The sequence below is a fragment of the Vulpes vulpes genome, chromosome 1 (genome assembly GCF_048418805.1).
Source record: "Vulpes vulpes isolate BD-2025 chromosome 1, VulVul3, whole genome shotgun sequence".
NCBI lineage: Eukaryota > Metazoa > Chordata > Mammalia > Carnivora > Canidae > Vulpes > Vulpes vulpes.
In genome coordinates, this window is record NC_132780.1 from 9,826,777 (window position 1) to 9,843,497 (window position 16,721).

Here is a 16,721-nt window from a genome sequence, read left to right on the forward strand (position 1 = left end):
TTTTTGAACTCGGCCACAGTAACTTCTTGCAAGATACATCCACAAAGGCAAAAGAAACAAAAGCAAAAATGAACTATTGGGACTTCATCAAGATAAGAAGCTTTTGCACAGCAAAGGATACAGTCAACAAAACTAAAAGACAACCTACAGAATGGGAGAAGATATTTGCAAATGACATATCAGATAAAGGGCTAGTTTCCAAAATCTATAAAGAACTTATTAAACTCAACAGCAAAGAAACAAACAATCCAATCATGAAATGGGCAAAAGACATGAAGAGAAATCTCACAGAGGAAGACATGGACATGGCCAACATGCACATGAGAAAATGCTCTGCATCACTTTCCATCAGAGAAATACAAATCAAAACCACAATGAGATACCACCTCACACCAGTGAGAATGGAGAAAATTAACAAGGCAGGAAACAACAAATGTTGGAGAGGATGCGGAGAAAAGGGAAGCCTCTTGCACTGTTGGTGGGAATGTGAACTGGTGCAGCCACTCTGGAAAACTGTGTGGAGGTTCCTCAAAGAGTTAAAAATAGACCTGCCCTACGACCCAGCAATTGCACTGTTGGGGATTTACCCCAAAGATTCAGATGCAATGAAACGTCGGGACACCTGCACCCCGATGTTTCTATCAGCAATGGCCACAATAGCCAAACTGTGGAAGGAGCCTCGGTGTCCATCGAAAGATGAATGGATAAAGCAGCTGTGGTTTATGTATACAATGGAATATTACTCAGCAATTAGAAACGACAAATACCCACCATTTGCTTCAACGTGGATGGAACTGGAGGGTATTATGCTGAGTGAAATAAGTCAATCGGAGAAGGACAAGCAGTGTATGTTCTCATTCATTTGGGGAATATAAATAATAGTGAAAGGGAATATAAAGGAAGGGAGAAGAAATGTTGGGAAATATCAGGAAGGGAGACAGAACATAAAGACACCTAACTCTGGGAAACGAACTAGGGGTGGTGGAAGGGGGGAGGAGGGCGGGTGTTGGAGGGGAATGGGTGACGGGCACTGAGGTGGACACTTGACGGGATGAGCACTGGGTGTTTTTCTGTATGTTGGTAAATTGAACACCAATAAAAATTAATTAAAAAAAAATAAAATAAAATAAAAAACCACAAAAAAAAAGATTCAGGTCTTAACAAACAGACTTTCTGGCAGATATATACACATTATGTATATACACATATATATGGTTTGATAATGGATTATATATAACATATATATATAATGTTTATATGTATTTTATATATGTATGTACTATATATATAATACATTATCAAACCATATGGACACACCTACTACCTTGCGTGGCACATAAAAGGTCATTTCATTCATTCACTTATTCATTCATTCACTATCTTCCTGAGTCTTTTTGTCACACTATTACCCACTATTCCCCCTCCTTCTAGTCTTGCCCTTCCTTTCTTTAGTCTCTCCTCCTCTCCTTCCTCTTTACCCAATTGTTTTCCTCCTCCTGTTGCTCCTGTGTCTCTCTTGTCATCCATTCTCTGACACCAATTCAGTGTTCTGTAATTTGATTCCATTCTGATACTAATTGCCTGGGGTTAGCATCAGATTTCACAAATTTAAGGGTTCTATCCCACAAGACTGCCCCTCTTCAGACACTGCAAGTTTTGGGTGTCCCCAAGCCACCCAGACTTCTACCTAGCTGGCTACAAATTCAGGGCTTCCTACAACCCTCTCATTAATTCACTAATTCACCAGAACAACTCACAGAACTTACTGTACTTAGGACTACAGTTTTACTATAAAAGATGCAACTCAAGAGCAACTAAATGAGGAAGGCACACATAAGGCAAAGTCTGAGAAAGAGATGCAGAATTTCTGTGCCATCTCCTTGTGGAATATGGGCATCCTCCCAGCACAATAGTATGTTCATCAACCAGGTGAGGACAAACTAGTTTTTATCTGGGTGTCATCATAGAGGAGTGGTTGATTAAATCATTAGCCATGTGATTAAACTCAGTCTCCAGCTCCATTCTCCTTCCCAGAAGACAGGCTAGTTTAAAGTTCTAGTTATCTAATCATGTAGTTGGTCATCCTGGTTGACCAGCCACCATCCTGTCTCAGGGTCCACTAGGAGTCACCTCATTAGCATAACAAAGTCCCAAGAACCAGGGATAACTACTATATATATTTTAACATATTTCATCTCATTTTCTTTCTTTAAAATTTGTCCTATTTGTTTCCCATAAAAAGACTGAATATATAGGGAAAAAGGATCCAGTCCCTCTCCCTGGTCCAGTAGGAGGAGGAGTCAGTCTCCATACCAGGTCCCTATGGGGGCAGGAGGATTTGATCTGCTTATTCAAATGACAAAAATAAAGGCCAGATCATCTTTAAATATCTCTTCCTGATCTAGGCTAAGAGAGATGTCTAACTTTTCAGCAGTGAAGCTATAAAGGACTGAGTTGCAGGTAGAGAATATCCTGGGGTTAAGTGATTTTAGGAGCTTTATGCAAATCTCTTTCCCCAAGAAAGTCTGGAATAAAACCCTCTGTGCACTTTAGTGAACAAAAAAATCTCTTTTTAGAATAAAGACTCTCATTCCAAGTTTTCCTGGCCCTAGCTAGACTTGTCTTGGGGGTGAATTATTGCTAAAACTGAGACTTCTGCAGGAAGCACTTCAACAAGAGGGAGGTTACAGGGGGAGGTTCCAAGTTTTGCCCACCCCACTGATCTCCTTTGAGATATTGGAGAACCACTTCCTTTCTTAGATTCTAATGTCCAAGATGTAGGGTTGGTCTAGATAACGTCTTCCAGAATCAAGACTAGTTTAGGATATTTACTATTCTCCCAAAGCTATTTTAAGAGTCAAGTGTGATGATAACTTCAAAAGTGCTTTGTAAATAGAAATACACTGTAGATGGCCAGTCAGTTGGGGATGTCTTTTGCAGTCCCCTTGAGTGAAAATCTTTGCCCTAAATCAGTTCTCTATGTCTTCTCATTTGTTTCTTATCTTTGCCAGTTCTGCTCTCTCCTCATAGAGTTTATCAGTGTCTGTCATGATTTTGTTCATTTATTTTCTCTTCCACTGAATGTCAGTTCCAGTATGGCAGGGGTGTCTCTCGGGTTTGCTGCCTAATCCCCACCTCGACAACCTAACATTTATCTGATGAAAACTGGAGGCCTTATAAACTCCTCCCCTCCCCAAGTACTTTGGAAACGTTTAAACCTTCATCAAGTGTTTTGTTTTGACTTGTTCTATAGGCAAAAATAAAGTCCCTTGTGAAAGGCAACTTCTTTGTGAATATTACAAAGGAATTAACAAATATGTACTTTGTAAAATGGAAAAATCACTTTAATACAATGCACCCTGCCACTCTGCTAAGATCTTTTGTAAATAGAAACATTTTTGTTACAAAATGGAATTCTTGTAAATGCTGACGTGCTTTGTAAATGTGAAACTATTTTAAAAACTACAAAATGTTCTGTAAACAAGGAGTTCTGTATGCTACAGAACACTCTGCAAACTTCAAAGAGTTTCCTGAAGGCAAACAATATTCTTCAGTGCAAAATGATCTGTCCACATCAAATTCCTTTGCAAGTATAAAGTGCTCTTCAATTGCAAAACACTTTATATTTTGGAGAGATAAAGAAATTGCTATATGCTTTATAATAAATATTGACAAGGGGCGAAGTCTCTTACATAGTATAAAGTACTGAGCACACTAAACTACAAAGTAATTTGTAAATAAGTACGTTTGTTGTCCTGCTTTGTTAAATATGAGATTTGTTGATTATTCAATGTTATCTCTTTTCCCTCCTCTGGATCCTGCGTAGAATTCATAGCTGCCTTGGCCAATGGAATGCACAGGAAGTAACACTGCTAGACTTCCAAGGCAAGGTGCTAGAAGGCAGTAGTTTCCACCTGGCTCTCTCTGTGCTCCACACTCCACTTAATGATTCCCTGTGAGATTCCCTGCCAGCAACCCAATCTCATCCCTACTGAAGGATCTCTGGACTATTCCATCAGCTGCTCTTGAGCAAACTCAATCCCATAGCACAGTCATCTGCCAGAGCCCTTGGAAGAAAGACCAATGTCCTGTGTTGCTCCGAGTGTTAGAGTGTAGTTTCCACAGCTTTCTTTCTGACTACCTGCTCCCATTGAGCCTAAATCTTGCTGTCTATGGCTCCGATAGGGAAGGGAAGAAACACTGGTTAGGTCCACATGTGACCTCAACCATGATCCATCCCTCAGTTGGGAAGGTGCAGCTCAGACTCTCTAAAGACCATAATGCGAGATACAGTAAGCCCCTCACCCACCCCAGATCCCAGCCTCCCTTCTCCTGAGCACTGGTGTGATGCAGCTGCCTGGAGCTGAGGCAAAGAGGATGGAACAGGGAAGGGGGGATACTCTGGCTGACTAGGATCCCCTATCCTCACATCCATCCTCTCAGATATAGGAACTAGCTACCCCTCCCACCCTGCTCTATGAAACTGCCTCACTCCAGACATGCCTTGAATGGTCCCTCAGCATGGGGCAAGAGGAAAACCTAAGCACGGGGCTGATGGGACAGGTCACCCCTCTCCATGGAACCCCAGTGTCAAGAACTCAGCTTTGGGAGTCATTGGGCTCTGGTGTGTCAGGCTCTACCTTCAAGACAGTGATTTCACCTCCTGGAGGATTTATTTACTTGTCAGACACTGCAATGATACTCACCTGGTGCCAAGCACTGTTCTTGACACTGTCACTACTGTCTCATTTAATCTTCAACACCACCTGTGAAGAACATCTGGGAGGGGAGGTCTGGCCCTGCCCTTCCAGAGCCTCAAGTGAGAAAGCAGAAACTGAAGAACACCTGCCTTCCATTCCCTGATGAAGAGTAAAACAAACCCAGGGTCACCTTGCACACAAATGTCCACAGCAGCACTGTTGACAAGACCCAAAAGGTGACAACCCACATGCCAATTAGCTGATAAAAGAATAAACCAAATGTGGTATTTCCATACAGCAGAATATTATTCGGCCCTCAAAAATACAGTTTCCTTTTTGGGTGATGGAGATGATTGGGAGCTACACCAGAGACAATGGTTGCATGACACTGTGATTGTACTAAATGCCATTGAATTGTCACTTTAAGATGGTTAGTGGTTAATTTTATGTTATGTGAATTTTACCTCAAAAAAACAAAAACAAAAACAAAAACATGGCAGCACAGATACCCATTTGGTCCAGAAAGAGTGGAACTTTATTTTGATCTAATTGGTTTTGGTGAATAATATCGGAGAAATATGGGAGATATTTAGGAGTCATACAGCACAGGGTGCTGAGAGCTGAAGTGGCTTTTTCAACTCAAGGAAAGAACGGGAGGGTTGAGGGGTGGTTGGGTATAGGTGTGGGCCTCAGCTTCCCCAACTATGCTATGGATGGTGATAACACCAAGTTAGTGAAGGCATTTCTTGGCCCTGAAACCCAAGATTTTACCATCCATCAACAGTGCAGGCCATCTGGGGATTAATGGTGAAGATAGCAGGCTGGACAAAGGAGAGACTAGAGAAAGGACTTTCCCCAGGGGAGAGTGAGCAGAGAGGAGTCAGGATGCCTCCACAGATTTCCTGTGGGCAGAGGTGGGGGCTAGATGGAAGGGCTGTGATGGGATCTGCATCCTTTCTCCCACTCCCTGGAGGGCAGGAAGCAGAGCTGGAACTCAGGGGGCATTTGTGCCAACTCATTCCTCTGAGGCCTGATGTCAATGTCTTCCAGGGCCTTGGGAGATCCCAAGGTGAAGTTCTGCAGCACTGAGGTCAAGAACAGGAAGAGCTCAGAGCAGGCCAAGCTCTTGCCCAAGTAGAGGTGTCTTCCTGAGGGTGTGATGGGGGGATGTGTCATTGGAGGAGCCCTTGGGAGCACTCTGTTGCTCCACCGCCACTCTCCTGGGATATTTGCATGTTCATTTACATAACTTTACATGTGAAATACTTCTCCTTTTCTTGTCCTCAATACTAAAAACACCAGTGTATGTGTGCACACAGGTTTCTATCTGGTCCCACCTCTTCTCAGCCTGTCCCATACTGTGACCTCCCCTGTGTCTCTTGGTCCCCAGTCTTGGCCTGTTAGGAGTTCTCTATCTTTCTACATGCTCAGCTGAGCCAATCTTTTGAGAAAATGTGCAAATAGTGGAAAGAATCTTGCTAGTATGCTCTGGGTATGAGGAATCATGAGAAAGATAGAGGAGAATTGAAATCTCTGGGGTCCTGGGCCTAGACCAATATGCAGTAGGCGGGCACAGTACTTAACAGGTTATGAAGATATAGAACTACTTCTGAACCCCCAGTGTGTAGCCACTGCTCTAAGCTTCTGAATGTCCCACCTTGGCCTCTTCCAAGCCCCCAGACCCTGCCCACAATCAGCAGCTAACAGCATAAGCCTCCCAGACCCAGTCCCCATATCCCAACCAGTGGCAGTTCTGATTGGTCAGTGGGCCCCATAATGTTTGATAAACATTCAGAATCACACCTCTGCCTCTCATATCTCCCTGCAGGATGGGGTCAATGACACAAAAATGTCCTGTCCAGATGGAGCCTTCAATATCCCACTGACTTTAGCACAGGCCTGTTTCTACTGGCATAGCCAAGGGTGGGCAGCAAACATGTCCCTGGGCTGGGCCACAGTGTGTACTGCATCCTGGACCCACACCGTCAGTGGGAGAGGGAGGCGGCCCAGAGAGCTGCCTTTCACAGTGTGGTGAAGGGAACGGTAGTTCACAAATAGCCATGGCCCATTTCTGGGTGCATGAAACATCTCTGCCATGTTGAATTTGGATACGACTTGCTCTGTCCAGTGAAATCAGGGCTAAATTGATGTGTGTCTTGGAGGTGTGCACATGTCAGGACAGGCTCCAATTTCTCCCATCTCTACAGGACTGTGATGGCCTGGGGTGGGCATGTTGTCTGAGCATGAAATTCACGTGGTGGTCTTAAACTGAGATGTTCATGTTGTTTATCACAGCCTCACATGTCCTGACTTGCCTCTACAGGACAGCATGATCCAACAGTAAAACACCTACTATTTTTTTAACATTTTTAAAAAAGATTTTATTTATTTATTCATGAGAGACACAGGCAGAGGGAGAAGCAGGCTCCACCCAGGGAGCCCCATGTGGGACTTGATTCTGGCTCTCCAGGATCATGCCCTCGGCTGAAGGTGGCGCTAAACCGCTGAGCCACCCGGGCTGCCCCTATTTTTTAAACAGATCAAAAGAGAAAAACAATTTGACCATCATGACAGGAGCAGAAAAGTTATTTTAGAATACACACACACAAATTCCTGATTAAAATGTTTAAAAATGGGGGTGCTTGGGTGGCTCAGTCCAACTCTTAATTTTGGATCAGGTCATGATCTCAGAGTCCTGGGATGGAGCCCCGGGTTGGGTTCCACTCTCAGTATGGAGTCCTCTTGAGATGCTCTCTCTCCTTCTGTACCCTGCACCCTGCTCTTTTGTGCATGCTCTTTCTCTAAAATAAATAAATAAATCTTTTTTAAAATGTTTGAAAATGAGTAACCTGATGTAAAGTAGAGGCAGAAAGGGTTTTTCCTTAATTGGATATAAAATGGAGAAAAATATATGATAGAATAACCAAGGGCACTTGGGTGCTCAAGGAGGTTAGAGTCTGCCTTTGGCTCCCGTCATGATTTTCAGGTCCTGGAATCCAGCCCCATACCAGGCTCTTTGCTCAGAGGGAAATGTGCTTCTGTTTCTCTTTCTCCTGCCCCTCCTCACTGCTTGTTCTCTCTCTCTAACAAAAAAAAATTTTTAACTTACAAAAGAAAGAAAGAAGAAAGAAAGAAAGAAAGAAAGAAAGAAAGAAAGAAAGAAAGAAAGAAAGAGAGAAAGAGAGAAATAAAGAAAGAGAATAACCACAAAATACCTGGAAAGGGCTATACCCAGCAGTAAGCTTAATAGAGGAAAAGAAAAGATTCCTGCAGAATGTTAAGAATTAGACAAGATTGCTCACTATCACTACTATTATTTAACATGATTCTGGAAGTCCTGGCCCACGGAATTAAGGAAAACATATGGATTAACATAGGAGAATACTAAGTCAAATATCCTCAGTGCAGATTCTAACACCAATTATCTGGAAGACCTAAGGGAATAAATGAAAAGCTGTTCTCTATAAAAGTGATATAAGGAAATTGTCGAATTTTGACAAAAATATCCTACCAAAAAAAAGTCCACGGGATTTCTGATATACTAATTAAAACCATTTAAAATACTATATTAAAAGAGTGCTATGGGCTGAATTGTGTCTCCCTCCCAGCCCAATCCATATGTTGCCCCATACCTATCAGTATGATATGGTATTTGGAGAAGAGAAATTTCAGAGGAAACTGTTTCAGTGAGGTCACAAGGGTGGGGTCCGTATGATGGGATTAGTGTCTTTAAAAAAGAGGAAGAGACACCAGAGCTCACTCTCTCTGCCATGTGAGGACACAGCAAGAAAGCAGGCATGTGCAAGCCAGGAAGAGAGGCTTCGCCAGAACCCAACCATAGTGACACCCTGATGTTAGATTTCCAGCCTCCAGAATTATGAGAAAATAGGTTTGCTGGTGAAGCCCCCCAGTCTGTGACATTTTCTTTAGGAAGCCTGAGCTGAGGGACACCTGGGTGGCTCAGCGGTTGAGCATCTGCCTTCTGCTCAGGGCGTGGTCCGGGATCAAGTCCCACATCGGGCTCCCTGCATGGACCCTGCTTCTCCTTCTGCCTATGTCTCTACCTCTCTCTCTCTCTCTCTCTCTCTCTCTCTCTCTGTATCTCATGAATAAATAAAATCTTAAAAAAAAAAAAAAAAAGGAAGCCCAAGCTGAGTGAGACAAAGAGGCTGTATGATCAAGAGCCACAATCTCCTCCTGTGTTTCTTAGAAATAAATTTAGCAAGAAATACGCATAACTTAATTAAGAAAACAAAAGTCCAAGATGCCACCAAATCATACAACAGTTGATTCAATGGACATACTATCTTTTTGTCTCGGATATATCAAATTTCTCAAGTTGTCAAAGCCATCCAAATTAATCTGCAAATTTAAGTTGATCCTAGTAAAACTCCAGTGGGATTTTTTGAGACCTTGAAAGAAATTTCTGAAGTATACTGGGAAGAAAAACAAGGGCAGCCCGGGTGGCTCAGCGGTTTAGCGCTGCCTTCAGCGCAGGGCGTGATCCTGGAGACCCGGATCTAGTCCCACGTCGGGCTCCCTGCATGGAGCCTGCTTCTCCCTCTGCCTTTGTCTCTGCCTCTCTCTCTCTCATGAATAAATAAATAAAATCTTAAAAAAAAAAAAAAAAGAAAAGAAAAAAAGAAAATGCGTTACAAAAACCATGTAGGGGCATCTGGGTGGTTCAGTGATTGTCTGCCTTTGGCTCAGATCACAATCCTGGGATCCTGGGATTGAGTCCTGCATTGGGCTCCCTGCAGGGAGCCTGCTTCTCCTTCTGCCTGTGTCTCTGCCCCTCTCTGTGTGTCTCTCATCAATAAATAGATAAAATGTTAAAACAAACAAACAAACATGTAACTATCTAAGTTAGAGGGGTACCTGGGTGGTTCAGTGGTTGAGCGTCTGTCTGCCTTTGGCTCAGGGCGTGATCCTAGGGTCCTGGGATGGAGTCCGCAATCAGGCTCCCCAACAAGGAGCCTACTTCTCCCTCTGCCTGTGTCTCTGCCTCAATCTGTGTCTATCATGAATAAATAAATTAAATATTTTTTAAAAACTATCTGAGAAATAAGAGTAATGGAGGGGGACTAGCCCCTGTAAAATATTAGAACATATTACACAGGTATAATAATCCAAATAGTATGGTAAAGCTAGAAAAGACAGATCAGTGAATCATTGTGGATATGGGTCAGTGTAAGTAAGCCAGAAATAGACCTAAGGAGATTTAAAATGCTAGCATATGATAAATTTCAAGTCAGTGGCTAACAGTCGAATTATTTGAAAGGTGAATCAAGGCACTTGCATAGCCACAAAAGTGAGTAGATACTGCTTCCATTTTTATGCCCTAGGGCTTGGATTTCAACAACTGGCTAATAAATAAATAAATAAAATTTTCAATTAAAAAATAAATAAATTCACTATCTTCTTTTCCCTTCTCTACTTTTCTCTTTTTCTTCTTACCTTTCTTTTATCTACCTACCTATTATCTAGCTGTCTAACCATCACCTACCTTTGTGTGTGTGTGCATATATTTAACAAAAAATGTGGAAGGACATCCTCTATGATATTAACAGGTTTGGATTTTGGAGCTCCTCTCTACTTGCTAGATGGGATGCTTCCCAATTCATGAATCACTTAATAAAGTCAATTAGATTTTTTTGTAAAGTCTGATTTTGGTAGTGAATTACAGGTGATTTTCACTTTCAATTTTATAGCCTCCTTGCTTGTATAAAAATTAGAAAAACACAATAAAGTTATTTTTATTTTGAAAGAAAGGCTCAAATGCCTTTCCCAATTCTTAGCACATAGCAGATGCTCAGTAATGGATCATTCATTTGTCTATTCTTTGTGTGTGCATGTGTGATTATGTGCATGTCTTTGTCTTTCATTTCATCTCTGTCATTGACTTCGTCTCTATCTTCTCCATTATACCACCTCCTTTTCCTTCTCCCCACACCATCTTTGTCTTTGCAGATTTTTTGCATTCCCCCCACCCCGGATCCTCATCTTTTTCAAAAATCTTCACCCAGTGTTTGGGGCTTGGACAAAGGGAGAAAGTTACACAAAAAGGAGGTGGTGAGCAGGAGTTCTAGATAGGTGGGGAAGGGCCCAGCTTACCCAGGGAGAATGGGTTAAAAGCCTCTTGTGTCTTGAAGTGGCCCTCTGCATCCAGGAAGTGGCCAGGATGGATGACTTCTGGTTTCTCAAAGGAGCATGGGTCATGGAGGACAGAGCTCAAAATGGGATACACAGTAGTATCCTAAGAGATCATCAAAGCCAAGAGGACCCAAATGGGCATAAATAAGGAGTGGCTGAATCAATTATGGCACATCCACAGTTGATAATGAGCTTCATTCACTGGATGCCTCTATAGCTAATGGCCGATATATTGAATAATTTTGCCCCATTTTGTTAATAGTTGTGTCCCAAGCCTTCAGGTATTCCCAAAGACTATCCTGTCTCCTCTTCCCCAAGACCCTTTGGGCTTCTCCATAATCCATCAACTAAAAGGTTCACATTTGGCTCAGCAGAAGCCTCCAAGACCCAACTCAAAAAAATAAGAGCCAGGATTTACAGGTATATCTCAGAGACATTGCAGTTGTGGTTCTAGACTACCACATTAAAGAGGGTAGTACAGTAAAGTAGATAAAATGAATTTTTTTTTTAATTTCCCAGTGCCTATAGAAGTTACGTTTACACTCTGCTACAGTCTCTTAGGTGTGCAATAGCACTGTGTCTGAAAAAGTTTTAATAGTAAAAATTAATTAATTTTGGGCAGGCTGGGTGGCTCAGCGGTTTAGCACTGCCTTGGGCCCAGGGCCTGATCCTGGAGACCCGGGATTGAGTCCCACATCGGGCTCCCTGCATGGAGCCTGCTTCTTCCTCTCCCTGTGTCTCTGCCTCTCTCTCTCTCTCTCTCTCTCTGTGTGTGTGTGTGTGTGTGTGTCTCATGAATGGATAAACTCTTTTTAAAAACTAATTAATTTTGAAACACTTAATTGCTAAAAAATGCTAACCATCATTTGAGCTTTCAGCAAGTCATAATCTTGCTGATCAAAAGTCTTGTGCAATGTTGATGTCTGCTGACCAATCAGGGGGATGGTTGCTGACAGTTGGAGTGACTCTAGTAATTCCTTCCTTCCTTCCTTCCTTCCTTCCTTCCTTCCTTCCTTCCTTTATACTAAAGTAAGCTTTAGTAAGCCCCAGTGTGGGGCTTGAACTCAAGACCCTGAGATCAAGAATCACATGCTCTACCAACTGAACCAGATGGGAGCCCCTGGTTGTGGCAATTTCTCAAAATAAGATAACAATGAAGTTTGCATCACTGATTGACTCTTCCTCTCACAAACAATTTCTCTGTAACATGTGATGCTTTTGCATATCATTTTATCCACAGTAGAACTTCTTTCAAAATTAGAATCAATCCTCTCAAACCCTGCCACTGCTTTATCATATAAGCACATGAGTATAAGAATATGTGGTATTCTAAATCTTCTGTTGTCATTTCAACAGTTTTAACAGCATGTTCCTTAGGAGTTGATTCCATCTCAGATCACCTGAACAAATATAATAATGATGAAAATATTTCAAATATTTAAAAAATTACCAAAATATGACACAGAGACGTGAGGTGAGCAAATGCTGGTGGAAAAAATGGCACTGAGAGACTTACTTGATACAAGTTCCCACAACTTTCAATCTGTAAAAACCCAATGTCTGCAAATTGCAAAAAAGTGACATGCAATAAAGTGAGGTATGCCTGTATTCTCATGGGTTAGTGCTCATTAGGAGATTAGATATTGTGACTATTACCCCTAGGTATATCTATGCTTGAGAACACGTGCAGCCACAGAAAAAAATGACTTAGAATCATAGGTATTGACTTGCAAATATATTGACAGCATACTGTTGATATATTATAAAAAGGAAAGACACACACAAACACACAATAAAAGATAAGTTGCACATTGCAATGATATGCACATGAAGACAGGAGGGAAGAAGACAGGCACACTGGACACAAATCTCAAAGTGATAGAAAAAAATAGGAACTGATCTGGGGCACACCTGGGGGGCACACCTGGGGGGCACACCTGGGGGGCACAGTCAGGCCTCTGACTCTTGGTTTTGCCTCAGGTTGTGATATCAGGGTCATGAGACAGAGCCCCGTGTTGAGCTCTGCATTCAGCCCATAATTTGCTTAAGGCTCTCTCTCTTCCTCTGCCTCTCCTTGCTTCCTCTGCCCACCCCTATTCTCTCTCTCTCTCAAATAAATAAATAAATCTTTAAAAAATATAAGCTGTCTTTGTATGTGTATATGTAAGGTACATGTTCATATAAACTTAAAGAAATTATGGAAAGAGAAACATCAAACTTTGAATTTTTCTTATGAAGGAGGAAGGTAGGGGAGATGACAAATGGCTTTTTAAAAAGACAGCTCTATTATATGACATATATCAATAAGAATATGGGTTTTTTTAAGCATACCGAGGCAGAAGCAGAAAAAGAAGGTGACGAAGAAGAGGAAGAGGAGGAGCTGGGAGGGGACATTTATAAAATCTCTCTCCCTCCCATAGAAGTCTGGAATTTAAAATTCCCATTGTAGTCCAACAAACTAGAGACATGAGCCATAAGACTGCACCAAGATTCTGTGGCCTCACCTTAGGGAGATGATAACCGTGGAAGTGAGTGTCCTTGGTGACATAGTGGGGAATGCCCAGTGGGATGATGTCACTGAATCTCTGAATTTCCTGGATGACAGCATGTGTATAAGGCAGTTTTGCCAGATCCTCAAGGGTGTGAGCCAATAATTCTGTCAATCTCCACCTCAACTTTCTCTAAATACAGCAAGGGTGGAAGGAGAATAACATCAATGAATGCCAATGATGGTGAGCTCAACAAAGTCACCCAAAAGATGTCCTGCAGGCTGGCGGGTGTGTGTGTATGTATGTGTCTTGAAATCTTTCCTAAGATATTGGGTTATTATTGTTCCTTCTAAGTGAAAGCACTGAGAAAGAAAGTCAATGGCTTCATTGTGGAAAAGTCTTGCCTGATGTTTCCACTCTTAGTTAGGAGTGGGGGTCACTTGGGTAAGAATGGATGAAGAAATTCATTAAACACTTAAGGCTAATTTTTTTAAATGGATGTGGCTGGGACTGTCATATCCTTTTGTCCCAGTGACTTGTTATATGACTTGAATAAGCCACTTCCTCACTCTGGCCCTGAAATTGATTACCTGCAAAATAGGGGAATTTGATTAGATCAGAATTTCTCTAAGTCTGATCTGCAGACTGTCAGAAGAAGAACCAATTCAGGGGCTTTTTAATTAGTTGTACATCAACAGCATACTCCAAAGAGTCCCGTTCTTTGTCAACCTCCAAATGTTCTGCCTAGAGCCATGTGCCTTTGTAGACTGCAAAATGCTTTGTGAATGATACTCCTTGTGACTGGAGCACACTTCCTAAACTATAAAGCATTTTACAGCTCACCTTAGATAATTTATAAGTATGAAAGTACTTTTCTTTTTTTAAAAAAAATTTTATTTTATTTATTTATGATAGGCACACAGTGAGAGAGAGAGAGAGAGAGGCAGAGACATAGGCAGAGGGAGAAGCAGGCTCCATGCACCGGGAGCCCGACGTGGGATTCGATCCCGAGTCTCCAGGATCGCGCCTTGGGCCAAAGGCAGGCGCCAAACTGCTGCGCCACCCAGGGATTCCTGAAAGTACTTTTCTAACCATAGGGTGCTCACTGAATGAAAAACATTTTGTAAACTCTAAATTACCCTGTCAACTTCAAAGTCTTTTGTTAGCAGCAAAGCTTTATAATAAGTTGCTGATCCCTACAGGAGTGGGTCTTTGCTGACAGAAGTTGTTGGTCTTCACCCATCACGTGACCACCTTCCAGCAGGGTTGCAAGACCCTCAACTCTTTCTGACCCTCATTCACCATAAGTCCAGTTCACCTAAAACATCAGGTTCTTAAAAGAACCCCATACAAGAGAGTGGTACTGGAGCTCTGTGCTGGCGAAGAACAACGAGAGCATTGTGTAGATGAGGTTCGGTTCGTATAGTGGAACTCACTCTCAGGATCAGAGCTTTCCTGGGGATAGTGAGAGACAATCTTTAATATCTCCCCTTGCAAAGATTCCCAAATTGATCCACCAGGGCCTCCCTCACTGCTCTGTACCCACACAGGATGATGACAGGCCGGGGTCCCAGGTAGACTGTGAAGACATCCCCATACTTCTTCCGCAGCTGTGGAGGCAGGGTCCGGCTCTCACTCATTCACTCAAGACAAGAGTCTCCACCCTCACACCTGGATCACAACCTCCAGCCTAGCCTAACCACTGTCGTCCTTCCCCATCACATATTTATCAAGGAAGAATTGAAACCTGAACTCGGTGGCCTCCTTCAAGCCTCCCTCGTAAGCCCTTGCCCAAATGTTCTCTTCTCTCAGCTTCTCCAAGAACTCTCAGCTTTGATTTTTCAAAATGACAGAGACTCCTTACATGTGAGCTCTGGTACCTCTCCTTTCCAACACCTGCAGGACACAGCTCAAAGCTTCATGTCTATCATCATTTCTTCTTCCAATCTACCTTCCCTGCCTTCCTTCTTTTTTTTTAAGATTTATTTATTTATTTATGATAGACACACACACACACACACACAGAGAGAGAGAGAGAGAGAGAGAGGCAGAGACACAGGCAGAGGAGAAGCAGGCTCCATGCCGGGAGCCCAATGTGGGACTCGATCCCGGGACTCCAGGATCGCGTGCTGGGCCAAAGGCAGGCGCTAAACCTCTGAGCCACCCAGGGACCCCTCCCCCCGCTTTCCTTCTTATAGAAATTCCAGAAGCTTCTTTAGTGGGCATATTGCGCTAGATGGCAGATCAAGGCTGGAAGAAGACATTCCCAAGCTGGCCTGCAAAATCCCACCCACAGTTTGACCCCCCACTCCTGCCTTGCTCCCTGTGAGCTGTTACCTGTCCACCCACTTCTTCCTTTCCACCCCCTTTCCCCTCCCCATATCACAGCCTGGAAGGTCTTGAGAAAGCCCTTGTGGTCTATGTGCAAAATGTTCCCCAGGAAGAGCAGAGGCCAAGGTCCTTGAGGGAGGCAGCCTCGGGAAGCTGGGTGAGCCCAGAGTAACAAAAGGCCAACGAAGACAGTGAGGAGCAGGAGGGCTGATAGTGCCATGGTCCTGGTTGTGCCTGCCTTCCATCCTGCCATTCTTCTTAAAAGGGAGACTAATCTGTTGCTTGTCACGTTTTTTTCCCTGTGGTCAGTGGGGGCGACTGTGCCATAAATCTACCTTGGCACAGCTCTTGATAACTCTCCAGTGCAACAGGAAGTCCAAAGCTGGCAGAGGCTGCAGAAGCCAGGAAGTTTAACATCTCAAATGGGTCCCAGAGTCAGCTTTCCATTGGCCCTTGGCTAGCTGGAAGTGTCTTAGCAGGCAATGCCCTTGAACCTGGAGTCCTTTCATGAAGGAAGGAAGGATAGTGGTGCCAGCTGGTGGAACATGTAGATTCTGGTGGATGGTTGCACTGCAAGGATGGCTCTTGACCAGCTTTCTCAGAGGGTGGTATTGCATCATGAGGGACTGAGAATAGCTAGAAGGCAGAATTGGGGCATCCTGTCTTCATTTGTTCTGGGTATCAAAAAAGAGTAAGATATGAAGACAAAGGCAAATTCTGGGACACCTGGATGGCTAAGTGGTTGAGCATCTGCCTTCAGCTCAGGGCATGATCCCAGTCTGGAGATCAAGTCCTGCATCGGGCTTCCTGTGAGAGCCTGCTTCTCCCTCTGTCCATGTCTCTGCCTCTTTCTGTGTCTCTCATGAATAAGTAAATAAAATCTAAAAAAGAAAAAAAAAAAGAAAAGGAAAGGAAAAAGACAAGGTCTGATGGGGGAAGGCTAACTCCATGTTGGGTGCATTTGGGGTTGCCTGATTTATCCATCCATCCAACCATCCATCCATCCATTCATTCCTCAGCAAATATTTTGCCTTTTCAGAGCTGGCAT

The 16,721-nt window shown here is 43.0% G+C and overlaps 1 protein-coding gene across 1 annotated transcript in view; it reads right to left on the reverse strand.

Annotated features, from left to right (window-relative positions):
• The window catches only part of LOC112928569 (cytochrome P450 2G1), a 53,677-nt gene extending 37,018 nt beyond the window's left edge, over nucleotides 1-16,659 (reverse strand). The window contains exon 1 of the mRNA XM_072753290.1: nucleotides 15,729-16,659. Within this exon, the coding sequence (XP_072609391.1) occupies nucleotides 15,729-15,926 (198 nt within the window). The 5' untranslated portion in view covers nucleotides 15,927-16,659. The remainder of the gene's footprint in view (nucleotides 1-15,728) is intronic.
• Between the last annotated feature and the right edge of the window lie 62 nt (nucleotides 16,660-16,721).